The sequence below is a fragment of the Osmerus mordax genome, chromosome 21 (assembly GCF_038355195.1).
Source record: "Osmerus mordax isolate fOsmMor3 chromosome 21, fOsmMor3.pri, whole genome shotgun sequence".
Taxonomy (NCBI): domain Eukaryota; kingdom Metazoa; phylum Chordata; class Actinopteri; order Osmeriformes; family Osmeridae; genus Osmerus; species Osmerus mordax.
The window spans coordinates 12,635,947-12,649,331 of NC_090070.1; the positions used below are offsets into that span (position 1 = coordinate 12,635,947).

At 52.3% G+C, this 13,385-nt stretch overlaps 1 protein-coding gene and 1 pseudogene across 2 annotated transcripts; both read left to right on the forward strand.

The window, feature by feature from the left end:
- The first annotated feature begins 1,871 nt into the window (after positions 1-1,871).
- Positions 1,872-7,789, forward strand: samd1b (sterile alpha motif domain containing 1b). 2 transcript variants are annotated; one of them, XM_067258996.1, is made up of 7 exons: positions 1,872-3,057; positions 5,701-5,920; positions 6,351-6,481; positions 6,844-6,880; positions 6,992-7,091; positions 7,249-7,363; positions 7,597-7,789. In XM_067258996.1, the coding sequence occupies exons 1-7, from the start codon at positions 1,909-1,911 to the stop codon at positions 7,741-7,743; spliced, it is 1,899 nt and encodes a 632-aa protein (XP_067115097.1). In that variant the 5' UTR covers positions 1,872-1,908; the 3' UTR covers positions 7,744-7,789. The 2 variants fall into 2 exon arrangements, with proteins under 2 accessions (XP_067115097.1, XP_067115099.1); XM_067258998.1 differs by having other exon boundaries at positions 7,252-7,363.
- Positions 7,790-9,568: 1,779 nt separating this feature from the next.
- The window catches only part of LOC136965340 (transitional endoplasmic reticulum ATPase-like), an 8,335-nt pseudogene continuing 4,518 nt past the window's right edge, over positions 9,569-13,385 (forward strand).

Consider the following 13,385-nt stretch of genomic DNA (forward strand, 5'->3'; position numbering starts at 1 on the left):
GGGAAGTAGAGGGAGGTGGAGGAGGGAGGTGGAGAAACAGAGGGAGGTGGAGAGAGAGAAAGCGAGGGAGGGAGAAGTGAGGGAGCAGATATAACCAGCAGGGTTGCCTTTTCTGTTACATTGATTGTTTTTCTTTCTGACTCCCTCTTTGTGGTGGTTCTTATTTATTCTCGTCTTTTCTCTGTGCGTCTGAGTAGCAGGGACATGTGACCAGCCGTCTCCTAGTTGTTAGCCTTAGCTATACACACACACACACAAAGCTAACAAGGGAATTATCTGAGCTGTCACCACATGATGCCAATAGACATAACTAGCCCGTGTAGTCTTACCACTCTGGAATGGACTCCCCACACACACACACACACACACACACACACACACACACACACACACCACTCCTGGGTGTAGTATTCAGCGTGACTCATTCCAAGGTGTCCTTCATGGTGGAGGCTGGGTTTCGAACGCACACTTTGATCAAAAGTTATCTAGAACAGTCAGGTGGCTGAGCGGTTAGAGAATCAAGCTAGTAATCTGAAGGTTGCCAGTTCGATTCCTGGCCGTGCCAAATGACGTTGTATCCTTGGGCAAGGCACTTCACCCTACTTGCCTCAGGGAGAATGTCCCTGTACTTACTGTAAGTCGCTCTGGATAAGAGCGTCTGTTAAATGACTAAATGTAGAACACTGGCCTTCCTTCCAGACAGGCAGACAGACAGACAGACAGACAGACAGGCAGACAGGCAGGCAGGCAGGCAGGCAGGCAGGCAGGCAGACAAACAGGGAAATAGACTGCTTCACTTTACATGAGGCCAAGGCCACCACCCTCAAACACACTTGTGAAGACCACATTCCTATTTTAATCATTTTTGAATCTTTTTAATTGATATGATTACAGATAGTGTTTTTATTATATTATACTGTGGAACACTCGTGTAAACGAAGAGGCCCATTCCTGTATTTCCATGTCACGTGCTACCATGTACAGATGTTTGAAGTTACCGTTTTATTCTCTTAAATGTGTTTTGCAACGACCGTACTTCCTCTCATATGGGGCACGATGCTGGTTCATACTGTCGCACTTTTTAAGGAAACAAGAACCCGTCTTTAACTATGATAACCTCCACCTGGGGCACAGCAAAGAGAAGCGTTGACGGACACTATATTCAAAGACAGAAGAAAATAAACAACAACAAAACACTCAGTGTAATATTTTGCAACATGAGTATCATTCCAATAAAGTTTTACTTGTTAAAGTTACAACGTTTTTTAGTTTATTTCCCGTGCTTAAGTGGTACCTGTAAACTGGCTGGTGAAATACATCGGGAACAGTGAGGAATATAAATAGACGCAATGATATGAATATAGCACATTCATTTATACATTCAAACAGATTTTGATTGAGCCGGACAAATGCGTCAACAAATCTGAAAGACAAGTTAACCACGGGGTCGAGATCTCTGATTGCCACGCGCCGTCATCAAACCATCTGTTGTAGCCATTAGTGGGCTACATAATCATGAACCACAAAAGAAAATGCGCCAATTCACATAAAAAAGACTATCTATTACAAATGTTGTGAATCAGTTAAGTTTTCAATGAACAAATTGTTATTTTTCTACACAGGGAACTTGTGATCTTGGGACAAAGACCGCGGAATATGCTCCGAACAATTGCAATTCCACCTTAAATGTTTTCTGCGTCCGTGTTGTAGTCACAGTGGAAGCGTAGGGGCGCCATCTTCGTCAGTCCACCTTAAGCGCACAATGTGGCAAACGCAGGCGTATAGCAAGGCTTCCGTTCCCATTCTCCAGCCGGGCTCGCTCTGGGTCGGAGCGATTCAGCGTCACTCACTTCAGAAACAAGAGAAAAAGACGCACTCGACCAAACCCAACGGAACCGCTCGACGGCCATGTCCGAACCTAAGTACCGAGACTGGATCCTGGAGACCATCGATTCTCTGCGCTCGAGAAAAGCACGACCGGACCTCGAGAGGATTTGTCGAATGGTTCGGAGAAGACACGGGTCGGACCCAGACCGGACCAGAGCAGAACTAGAAAAACTGATCCAGGAGCAGACCGTTCTCAAAGTTAGCTACAAAGGATCCATTTCCTACCGGAACGCGGCGAAAGTCCAGAGGAAGAGTAGAAAGAAGAACGAGTTTACGCCCGGTGGCGGCGCGGAGACAACGAGGGAGCGAGGCAAACATGCCATGAGCAACAACGGAGACAGCGCGCACAGTTTCTCCGACCCGGAGGAGGATGATAGCGTAGACAAGGAGGACTCTGAACCGAGCCCGTCCCCTGACCCCCGGACCCAAACCACGGTGATCATGCCCGAGGACGAACAAAAGACAGCCCCTTCGACTAGCGGAAACGGCTGTCTCGGTTGTGGCGCAACGGGCTGCGCTGCCGGGAGCGGCTGTGAGGAAAAAGCAAGTGCGACGAGAGACAAGAGATTAGGACAGACAGGCAGCGGCATCCCGTCGCACGGACACGAAATAAACACTCCCGTCGTTCACGACGCCTCGAGCAAAACCAAGGCGGCCCGGGGAGGAGTAGAGCCAGGCTCCTGCGGGGGTAAACTGACCAGCAGCAGCAGCGGAGCCGACGGAGAAAAGCAAAGTTGCCCCGAAAGCGCCGGTTCCAACAGCATTCTCATCCGACAGCAACAACCGGCTGCGCACAAGACTAAACTCCAGGCGGGCGGGGGGGCGAAGGGGGACCAGGACAACTCGGATCTGGGCGACAGACTCGTGGCCTCAGTCCGTAGCCTGGCCGAGAGGAACCGGGGCACAGCAACGACCAGGGGACACAAGCCGCTCGGCCTGAAGGAGATTCTGGGATACCTGAGCGGACAGGAGCGGCTCTCGGAGGAGAAGCTGACCCGTAGCAAAGTCAAAGTGGTTCTGGAGAAGGAGGTGTCGAGGGGCCGGCTCCACAGGACTCGCTGCGGGAACATCACTCTCCCGTCAAGGGGGGCGGAAAAGGAAACTGTAGCCAAGGCGCCCGCCGCCAGACTTCTGAAGAGCGCACTGCAGGAGAAACACGTCGTGAAAAAGGTAACTTAATATTTCCAACACGTCCCGTTATACAGCGGCGCTACACCCTGGCCGCTTATGAATTAATGATCATGTATTGAAACACGCAGACACCAGGACCGCGCGCCTCTCTTTATCCCTGTGTTTGTCTCGTGTTTAGGTTATTGATTGATATCGAACACAAAGCGTCTCGTTTCAGATCCCTGCAATAGATTAGGCTGATCAAAGGATACTCGTCGCCGATCGTGTGTGTTTAATAACGTCTGCAGTAACAAGGATGATTGGGTTTCCAACACCCCCCTCCCCCTTCCCACCGTTTGTCCTCGACAACTGTCTGTGTTGCACGGCTTCCTACACAAAGGTGCGGGCATCAAGGCTTCGAGCCACGAGCACCGCCGAAGCACGCACAGTGGAGCGCGCCAAGAGAAAGGAGCGTTTTTTTATCAACCCCATCGTACAAGTAGACACATGGAGGTGATTATTATTCTGTTGTCTTTCAGGTGTTGAAAGTTCGTGCCTCTCACGTCCCTCAAGAGGCGGCGTCTGTGTAACTTATGTACGCGCTAAAGAACGGAAAACGGGGGCGAGCCGTGGGCTCGTGCCTGTGCTCAGTTGAAGCGCGTTTGTCTGTAGACTGGTGCGATACTCCGGTCACCGGAGGTGAAGGCACAGCGAAACTGCCAGTCGTTTAAATTCAATAATTGTGGCAGCACCGTTTGTGAAGATCCTGTAGTAGTGAGGTCAGTCTTGCACAACTGAAAGTGCTTAATAAGCCGCATTTCTCTCTCTGACTCGCTCTCTTTATGTAGGCAAAGATTAAGATTAAATCGGAATTATTGGCCAAGTATGTTAACACACAAAATGACTCAGGTTTCGGACTTTGGTAACTCTCAAGCAACACAGACAATGTTATATACAGTATGTATGACCATAGGACAATGTTATGTGTAAATAACATATACAATGTTCATATTCTTCACAGAACACAGCATCCAGCCCGTTGTTAGCTAGAGACCGGGGTGACAGATTCTCCAACTGTCTGCTCAGCCTTACCTTAGGGTGAGGGTTAGGGTGAGGGTCAGCTGTAGTGCTCAGTAGGTGGGCCTTACCTTAGGGTGAGGGTTAGCGTGAGGGTCAGCTGTAGTGCTCAGTAGGTGGGCCTTACCTTAGGGTGAGGGTTAGCGTGAGGGTCAGCTGTAGTGCTCAGTAGGTTGGCCTTACCTTAGGGTGAGGGTTAGGGTGAGGGTCAGCTGTAGTGCTCAGTAGGTGGGCCTTACCTTAGGGTGAGGGTTAGGGTGAGGGTCAGCTGTAGTGCTCAGTAGGTGGGCCTTACCTTAGGGTGAGGGTTAGCGTGAGGGTCAGCTGTAGTGCTCAGTAGGTTGGCCTTACCTTAGGGTGAGGGTTAGGGTGAGGGTCAGCTGTAGTGCTCAGTAGGTGGGCCTTACCTTAGGGTGAGGGTTAGCGTGAGGGTCAGCTGTAGTGCTCAGTAGGTGGGCCTTACCTTAGGGTGAGGGTTAGCGTGAGGGTCAGCTGTAGTGCTCAGTAGGTTGGCCTTACCTTAGGGTGAGGGTTAGCGTGAGGGTCAGCTGTAGTGCTCAGTAGGTTGGCCTTATCTTAGGGTGAGGGTTAGCGTGAGGGTCAGCTGTAGTGCTCAGTAGGTGGGCCTTACCTTAGGGTGAGGGTTAGCGTGAGGGTCAGCTGTAGTGCTCAGTAGGTGGGCCTTACCTTAGGGTGAGGGTTAGCGTGAGGGTCAGCTGTAGTGCTCAGTAGGTGGGCCTTACCTTAGGGTGAGGGTTAGCGTGAGGGTCAGCTGTAGTGCTCAGTAGGTGGGCCTTACCTTAGGGTGAGGGTTAGCGTGAGGGTCAGCTGTAGTGCTCAGTAGGTGGGCCTTACCTTAGGGTGAGGGTTAGCGTGAGGGTCAGCTGTAGTGCTCAGTAGGTGGGCCTTACCTTAGGGTGAGGGTTAGCGTGAGGGTCAGCTGTAGTGCTCAGTAGGTGGGCCTTACCTTAGGGTGAGGGTTAGCGTGAGGGTCAGCTGTAGTGCTCAGTAGGTGGGCCTTACCTTAGGCGCAACCGTTTTAAGAAACTTCTTAAAAAAAAAAAATTCAGGTCTTACCTTTTTCATGTCACTGTGAAACCTCGTTTTACTCCCCCCTCACAATTGTTGTTTTTCTGTGAGCTGATATAACGGCTTTTATTTTGTTCACTTGCATCTTATTGTATGATCTAGTGTTCCCTTAGTTTTTTGCACTGTGACGTTTGACTGTAGCACTTTGGGTGGAGTAAATAATAATGCATTTTACTAACGCACTTTTATTACTCAACATACAAGCATAATAAAGATGAGAAGACAAGCAATATACCCACCTTATGGGGAACAGTCAGATGGCTGAGCGGTGAGGGAGTCGGGCTAGTAATCAGAAGGTTGCCAGTTCGATTCCCGGCTGTGCAAAATGACGTTGTGTCCTTGGGCAAGGCACTTCACCCTACTTGCCTCGGGGGAATGTCCCTGTACTCACTGTAAGTCGCTCTGGATAAGAGCGTCTGCTAAATGACTTAATGTAAATGTACTTAAAGTGCAAGTGTGTGTTTTAGTGAAAACAACTCTCTCTCTCTCTTTCTCTTTCTCTCGTCTGCCCCCTCTCTTCCTCCACTCCATCTGCAGGAGGAGTTGAAGAGGGAGGAGGAGGAAGAGGAGGCAAAGCAGGATGAAGAGGGGGCGGGGCTAAGCAACCCCCAGAGGTCAGGGGATGAGGATGACCCCCCCGTCGCCATGGAGACGGAACCTGGTCGCCCCGACGACATCACAGAAGGCAGCGAGGCGTTGACTCCCGTGCCTAACCTCGCCATGAAACCGGAAGCAACTGTGCAGCCCTGCAGCAAAGGTGTGTGTGTGTGTACAAACGTGTGTATGTTTTGGAGACTCTTGTCTCTCGTTTTCTCACCCCTTATCTTCGCTCTTTTCCTCCCCTCCTCTCTTCTCCTCTTCTCTTCTCTCCTCCTCCCCTTCTCTCTTCTCCTCCTCTCTTCTCTCCTCCCCTCCTCTCTTCTCCTCCTCTCTTCTCTCCTCCTCCTCTCTTCTCCTCCTCTCTTCGCCTCCTCTCTTCTCTCCTCCTCTCTTCTCCTCCTCTCTTCTCTCCTCCTCCTCCCCTCCTCTCTTCTCCTCCTCTTTTCTCTCCTCCTCCTTCCCTCCTCTCTTCTCCTCCTCTCTCCTCCTCCTCCCCTCCTCTCTTCTCCTCCTCTCTTCTCTCCTCCTCCCCAACTCCTCTCTTCTCCTCCTCTCTTCTCTCCTTCTCTCCTCCTTCTCTCCTTCAGGGGAGTCAGAGGCGGGATCTCCATCCCGGGCTGTGTGTCCCTCTGTCCAGCGGGGCGTGGCCCCAGGGTGTGAGGGCGTACGAGTGGAGGAGAGCGCTGTCACTCCAGACCAGATCCAATCAGATGGACAGGTAGAGTGATCCTCGCATCACATGATGATTTACATACTTTCACTCAGGATATAAACTCTGTATGTATAATCGTATATATTGACACAGTATGATGTTAATAACGTAATAGGGCTCCGTCCCTCACACCACCACCGTATAAATATCCAACTTGTAACTGTTGAAACTGTGACTTCTCCTTAAATTCACATCTAAATTCTCTCTCTTACTTTCTTGGTTCCTCCCTCTCTGTCCCTCCCCCCCCCCTCCCTCCCCCTCTCTCTCTGACTCCCCCCCTCCCTCCCACTCGCTCTCTCCCTTCCCCCCTCCCTCCCCCTCTCTCTCTCTCTCTCCCTCCCCCCCTCCTGGATCACATGGGAGAGCAGTCCGAGGGAGGGAGTCATACTTCCTCTGATCTTAACAGTAAGTTCTGCTTTCCTGTGTGTTTGTCTTATGTCTGTGTACATGTGTCTATGTCTGTTTGTGTGTCTGTCTGTGTGTGTGTGTGTCACTAACGTCCCCCCGCCCCCCCAGGTTGTAAGATGGAGGTGGGCGTGTCCTCTTGCCTGCTCACACCCACAGCCTCCCCCAGAGACTCAGCCCTGCCAGAGGAGCGCAGGATGAACGGAGATGTGTGAGTACAGGAGGAGAGGGGAGAGGGAGGGAGAGGGTGAAGGGAAAGTTAGAGGGAGGCGGGAGAGAGGTAGAGAGGAGGCTTACAGGGGAGGAGGAATCTCACACTCTCTCATCTCCCCCTACCCCTCCCTCCCCCGGTACCCCCCCCTCCCCAGCAGTGTGAAGGCGGAGGGGGTTCGAGGGAGCCTGGTGCTCTGGACGGTGTCAGACGTGGTGAGGTACTTCACAGAGGCAGGCTTCCCAGAGCAGGCCTTGGCTTTCCGGACACAGGTAACACACAGTCCTGAACGCTGCCACACACACACTCGTACACACACACACACACTCGTACATACAGACACACATTCGTACACACAGACACACACACACACACTCGTACACACACACACACACACACTCGTACACACAGACACACACACACACACTCGTACATACAGACACACGCTTGCCCACACACACCTAGACACGCACACTCTGTTTTAACCTCTCTCTCTCTCTACCAGGAAATAGATGGGAAGTCCCTCCTCCTAATGCAGCGCAATGACGTGCTGACCGGCCTGTCAATCAGGCTTGGCCCCGCCCTCAAAATCTATGAGCGACATGTCAAGGTTCTGCAGAGAGCCCACTTTGAGGAGGACGAGGACTGCTGACCACACACACGCACACACACAGGCACACACGCACACACGCAGACACACACACCGCACAGACACACGCACAGACACACGCACAGACACACGCGCACACACACACACAGACACTCACACACACGCACAGACACTCACACACACGCACAGACACTCGCACACACTCACACGCACAGACACACACGCAGACATACACACACATGCACACAGATACAGACAGGCACACACACAGGAACTATATAACTTGATTGGACCAATTCAGTGAGAATAAACTAAGTTCAAGGAGGAGGAGGACCCTCTTCAGCATGATTCCCTAGAGGGTGAGGGGAGGGGCCTAGAGGGTGAGGGGAGGGGCCTAGAGGGGGAGGGGAGGGGCCTAGAGGGGGAGGGGAGAGGCCTAGAGGGTGAGGGGAGGGGCCTAGAGGGCGAGGGGAGAGGCCTAGAGGGGGAGGGGAGGGGAGGGGCCTAGAGGGCGAGGGGAGGGGCCTAGAGTGTCAGGGGAGGGGCATAGAGGACATGAGGAGGGACCTAGGGCTGGACTAGGGGAGGACCAGGAGAAAACCAAACGTTCCTCTTCTCCTATTTTCAAGGGCTGGATGATTAACTTACTGTGACAAAGCAAAAACAAACATGACTTACGCTTAAGCTGTCATCCTGTGGTGACCACTCCTTCTGAGGGCCCCTCACGCTGTGGGCGTGCTGGCTCTGGGACATGCCGGGGTCTGGAGACTGTGTACTGCGGACGTAACCACGGAGACGTAGGTGAAAGACCTTCCTGTGTCGACTCTGCGGTCTGTCAGACTGTCACACGGGGCGGTTGTTGTCTGGAACCGGATGGGAACCATGGAAACCGGATCTTGTTCGGCCCTCATGGAGACCGGAGATGGGTGTGGATGGGTGTTTGGATGGACGGTTGCTAACCTGGATTTGTCTGGTGTTTAACCCCAGTCTGGTGTGGGCCGGATATGCTCAGCACTTTTCAAGCATCAGGATCTTAAAGAAGGGTAAAAAAATAAATAAAATTATCTTAATCAATCGATCTCTCAATCAATCAATACCTCTCCACCAGCATTTTCTAACTGTGTACAAACGTGCCAGACTCGGAGACCAAAGTGTTAAGGTGGTGACACGCACACATATACACACATACACACGCAAGCATGCACTCACACACCACCTCCTGCGTCGTGATTGGATGTTGTCTCACCACCACCATTGGATGTTGTTGTACCTCGATGTAGTTCCTTTCCACTGATTACAGTGTTGCATTGTGGGAATTGTAGTGTCCCCAGTGCACCTCCATTCCTCTTGGTCTCTGAACCGTTGTATCCATGTTATTTCTTGTGGTCTCGTGCATTTCTTTCTTAAGAATGAAATGGTTTCTGTTTTTTTTTGTTTTTGGAATAAAATTGTGAAATGAAAAACATTTTAATGACCTCATTAGCAATACAGTGACTATCGGTTGTGTGTGTCTAACCCCAACCTCAGTAAGAGTTGAGAGAGAGGAGGGAGGGAGGGAGGGAGGGAGGGAGGGAGGGAGGGAAGGGAAGGGAAGGGGAGGGGAGGGGAGGGGAGGGGAGAGAGAGAGGAGAGGGAGATATAATTGTTTTAACCATAAATGACACTCGTGAAATAATCCAATCAAAAGAAAAGAGAGAATCCTACTATTGTGGTTTGTAGTATCAGACTGATGGGGGGGGTGTGTCGGGGATGTCACATGACTACTGGGACACTTCCAGACCATGTGTCTAATGTCAGGGGAGGTGTGGGTAAGTGTGTGTGTGTGTGTTTGAGGATAAGGGACAGGTGGGGAAGGGTGAGGCAAACAGACACAGAGCCCAGCGCTCACAGAGAGAGCTGCAACCCTCCAGACCAGGAACACAACCAGGACCAGAACACAACCAGGACCAGGAACACAACCAGGACCAGAACACAACCAGGACCAGAACACAACCAGCAGCAGAACCAGGACTCTCCTCTTGTGGATCGATCTGAGCTTGACATGCCTACCTCGGGGGCCTCTGAGTATGTGTGTGTGTCTGCGTGTGTGTGTGTGTCTGCGTGTGTGTGTGTGTCTGCGTGGGTGTGTCTGCGTGTGTGTGTGTGTCTGCGTGGGTGTGTGTGTCTGCATGTGTGTGTGTGTCTGCGTGGGTGTGTGTGTCTGCGTGGGTGTGTGTGTCTGCGTGGGTGTGTGTGTCTGCGTGGGTGTGTCTGCGTGTGTGTGTGTGTCTGCGTGGGTGTGTGTGTCTGCATGTGTGTGTGTGTCTGCGTGGGTGTGTGTGTCTGCGTGGGTGTGTGTGTCTGCGTGGGTGTGTGTGTCTGCGTGGGTGTGTGTGTCTGCGTGGGTGTGTGTGTACGTGTGTCTGTGCATACATGTGTGTCTGTTTTGAGTGACAATTCACTGTATGTGTTTATCTCTATGTGTGTGCGTGTGTTTTTGTGTATGGTTTCAATCTGGTCTATATTCAGGTCAGTCACATGGGGAAAGGGGAGCTGGGTCAGAGGTGTGTGTGTGCAACGTTGTGTCTATTTGGGACTATGTGTGTGTGCGCATATATGTGTATCAGTATGAGTTTGTGTGTCTGACACTCTTAGTGTGTGTATATTAGTGTGTGTGTGAGACCGTGTGTCTGACACTGTTAGTGTGTGTATATTAGTGTGTGTGTGACCGTGTGTGTGACTCCTCTCTGCTCCAGTCCAAAGGGAGAGGATTTCTCCACTGCGATCCTGAAGCAGAAACACCGACCCAACAGACTGATCGTGGAAGAGGCCGTCAATGAGGACAACAGCATCGTTAGCATGTCCCAGGTCTGTGTGTGTGTGTTTCTGTCTGTGTGTGTGTTGTAACAGGCTCTCGTGTGTGAGCATTTACCAGTCTCAAGTTTGTGTGTGTTTATACTGTATGTACACAGTACATATATATATATATGTGTGTGAGTATGTGTGTGTGTGTGCGTGAGTATGTGTGTGTGTGCGTGTGTGCATGTGTGCGTGCGTGTGTGCGTGTGTGAGTATGTGTGTGAGTATGTGTGTGCGTGCGTGTGTGAGTATGTGTGTGTGTGTGTGCGTGTGTGTGTGCGTGCATGCGTGTGTGCCTGTGTGCGTGCCTGTGTGCGTGCATGCGTGTGTGCGTGTGTGCGTATGTGTGTGTGTGTGTGTGGTGTGTGTGTGTGTGCGTGTGTGTGTGTGTGTGCGTGCGTGTGTGTGCGTGTGTGTGTGTGTGTGTGGTGTGTGTGTGTGTGTGTGTGTGTGCTCAGGGCAAGACGGAGGAGCTGCTGCTGTTCCGCGGGGACACGGTGGTGCTGCGGGGGAAGAAGAGGAGGGAGACGGTCTGCATCGTGCTTACGGACGACTCCTGCAGCGACGCTCGCATCCGCATCAACCGGGTGACGCGCAACAACCTGCGCGTCCGCCTGGGCGACGTCGTCAGGTGGGGGCCGCTCCTGGCTGAGTGTGTGTGTGTGTGTGTGTGTACATACAGTGTGTGTGTGTGTGAGAGAGGGACCTTACTTGCAGCTGGCGCCTAATTTGGGGCCCCTGTCTCTGCTGGTACCAGGGGCAGTGGTCACAACGCTAACTTGTGTGTTTGTACGTGTGTGTGTGTGTGTGTGTGTTTGTGTGTGTGTGTGTGTGTATGTGTGTGTGTGTGTTTGTACGTGTGTGTGTGTGTGTGTGTATGTGTGTGAGTGTGTGTGTGTGTGTGTTTGTACATGTGTGTGTGTATGTGTGTACATGTGTGTGAGTGTGTGTGTGTGTGTGTGTGTTTGTACATGTGTGTATGTGTGTATGTGTGTGAGTGTGTGTGTGTGTGTGTGTTTGTACATGTGTGTATGTGTGTATGTGTGTGTGTGTATGTGTGTATGTGTGTGTGTGTGTGTGTATGTGTGTGTGTGTGTGTGTGTGTGTGTATGTGTGTATGTGGTTATGTGTGTGTGTATGTGTGTGTGTGTCAGCATCCACGCCTGTCCTGATGTGAAGTACGGCATGAGGGTCCACGTTCTCCCCGTGGACGACACCATCGAGGGGCTGACAGGAAACCTGTTTGAGGTCTACCTCAAGCCCTACTTCCTGGAGGCCTACCGGCCCGTCCACAAAGGTAGCCCGCACCTGGGACACATCATCCCTCCCTCTCTCCTCCCCTCCTCCCTCCCTCCTGTCTTCTGTCTTCCCATCTCATGCTGGAGATCTCACACGAGCCTCCTCTGATATCCTCTGATTTGCGATGACATCATCCCCCCCCCCCCCCCCCCCGAACGTGTTGACGTCCCGTGACGATGACATCACTACTGTGTTGCCAGGTGACATCTTCCTTGTGAGGGGGGCCATGCGGGCTGTGGAGTTCAAGGTGGTGGAGACAGACCCCGCCCCCCACTGCATCGTTGCCCCGGATACCGTCATCCACTGCGAGGGAGATCCAATCAAGAGAGAGGTTTGTGAGTGACATCCCTGAGGAGCAGGGGCGAGCAAGGCGGGCTTTAAGGCTGGCTCACAGACGGTTGGCCTGGAGTCATCGGTGCTGTGCTCTGATAGGACGAGGAGGAGAGCTTGAATGACGTGGGGTACGATGACATCGGCGGGTGTCGTAAGCAGCTGGCTCAGATCAAGGAGATGGTGGAGCTGCCGCTCAGACACCCCGGCCTCTTCAAGGCCATCGGAGTCAAGGTACACAAACACACAGTACACACACACACACAGTACACACACACACACAGTACACACACACAGTATACACGCACACACAGTATACACACACACGTGAATACACACATGCATCTGTGAACATCAGGCTTTTCCGTGTGTGTATTTGTTGTGTAAATACCCAATCGTCTGCGTGTGTCTCTGTGTGTCCGTGTGTGTGAGTGTGTGTGTCCGTGTGTGTCCGTGTGTGTGAGTGTGTGTGTGTGTGTGTGTGTCCAGCCTCCCAGGGGTATTCTGCTGTACGGCCCCCCAGGAACAGGGAAGACCCTGGTAGCCCGAGCCGTCGCCAACGAGACCGGCGCTTTCTTCTTCCTCATCAACGGTAGTGATGCGTTTCCTGTTCCTGTCTGAGTACCGTCGCAGAACCTGTTTTTCTGTGTGTCACGCCTTATACAGTCCCTGAGCTTGGAGCTGTTACGGATGTGTTTCCTGTGTGTCACGCTGAATGCGGTCCCCAGGTCCTGAGATCATGAGCAAGCTGGCCGGGGAGTCGGAGAGCAACCTGAGGAAGGCCTTCGAGGAGGCAGAGAAGAACGCCCCCGCCATCATCTTCATCGACGAGCTGGACGCCATCGCTCCCAAGAGAGAGAAGGTGAGGAGGGGGAGGAGGAGGAGGAGGGAGGGAGGAGGAGGGAGGAGAGGGGGGGGTGGAGGAGGAGGGAGGGGAAGAGGGGGGGGAGGAGGGGGGGGAGGAGAGGCGGAGGGGGAGGAGAGGAAGAAGAAACATGTAGTCATTTAGCAGACACTCTTATCCAGAATGACTTACAGTACGGCCGGGAATCGAACCGGCAACCTTCTGATTAATAGCCCGATTACCTAATCGCTCGGCCATCTGACACTAAAAAGAGTGTGTGTGTGTAGACCCACGGGGAGGTGGAGAGGCGTATCGTGTCCCAGCTGCTGACCCTGATGGACGGCCTGAAGCAGAGGGCTCACGTGGTCGTCAT

What these genes read in the sequence shown, in the direction of transcription:
- samd1b (XM_067258996.1), top strand. Translation starts at nt 1,909, where the DNA reads ATGTCCGAACCTAAGTACCGAGACTGGATCCTGGAGACCATCGATTCT. An exon ending in AGATCCAATCAGATGGACAG is followed by an intron (nt 6,482 to 6,843) that starts GTAGAGTGATCC and finishes ATGGGAGAGCAG; the next exon opens with TCCGAGGGAGGGAGTCATAC. An exon ending in CGCAGGATGAACGGAGATGT is followed by an intron (nt 7,092 to 7,248) that starts GTGAGTACAGGA and finishes CCCCCTCCCCAG; the next exon opens with CAGTGTGAAGGCGGAGGGGG.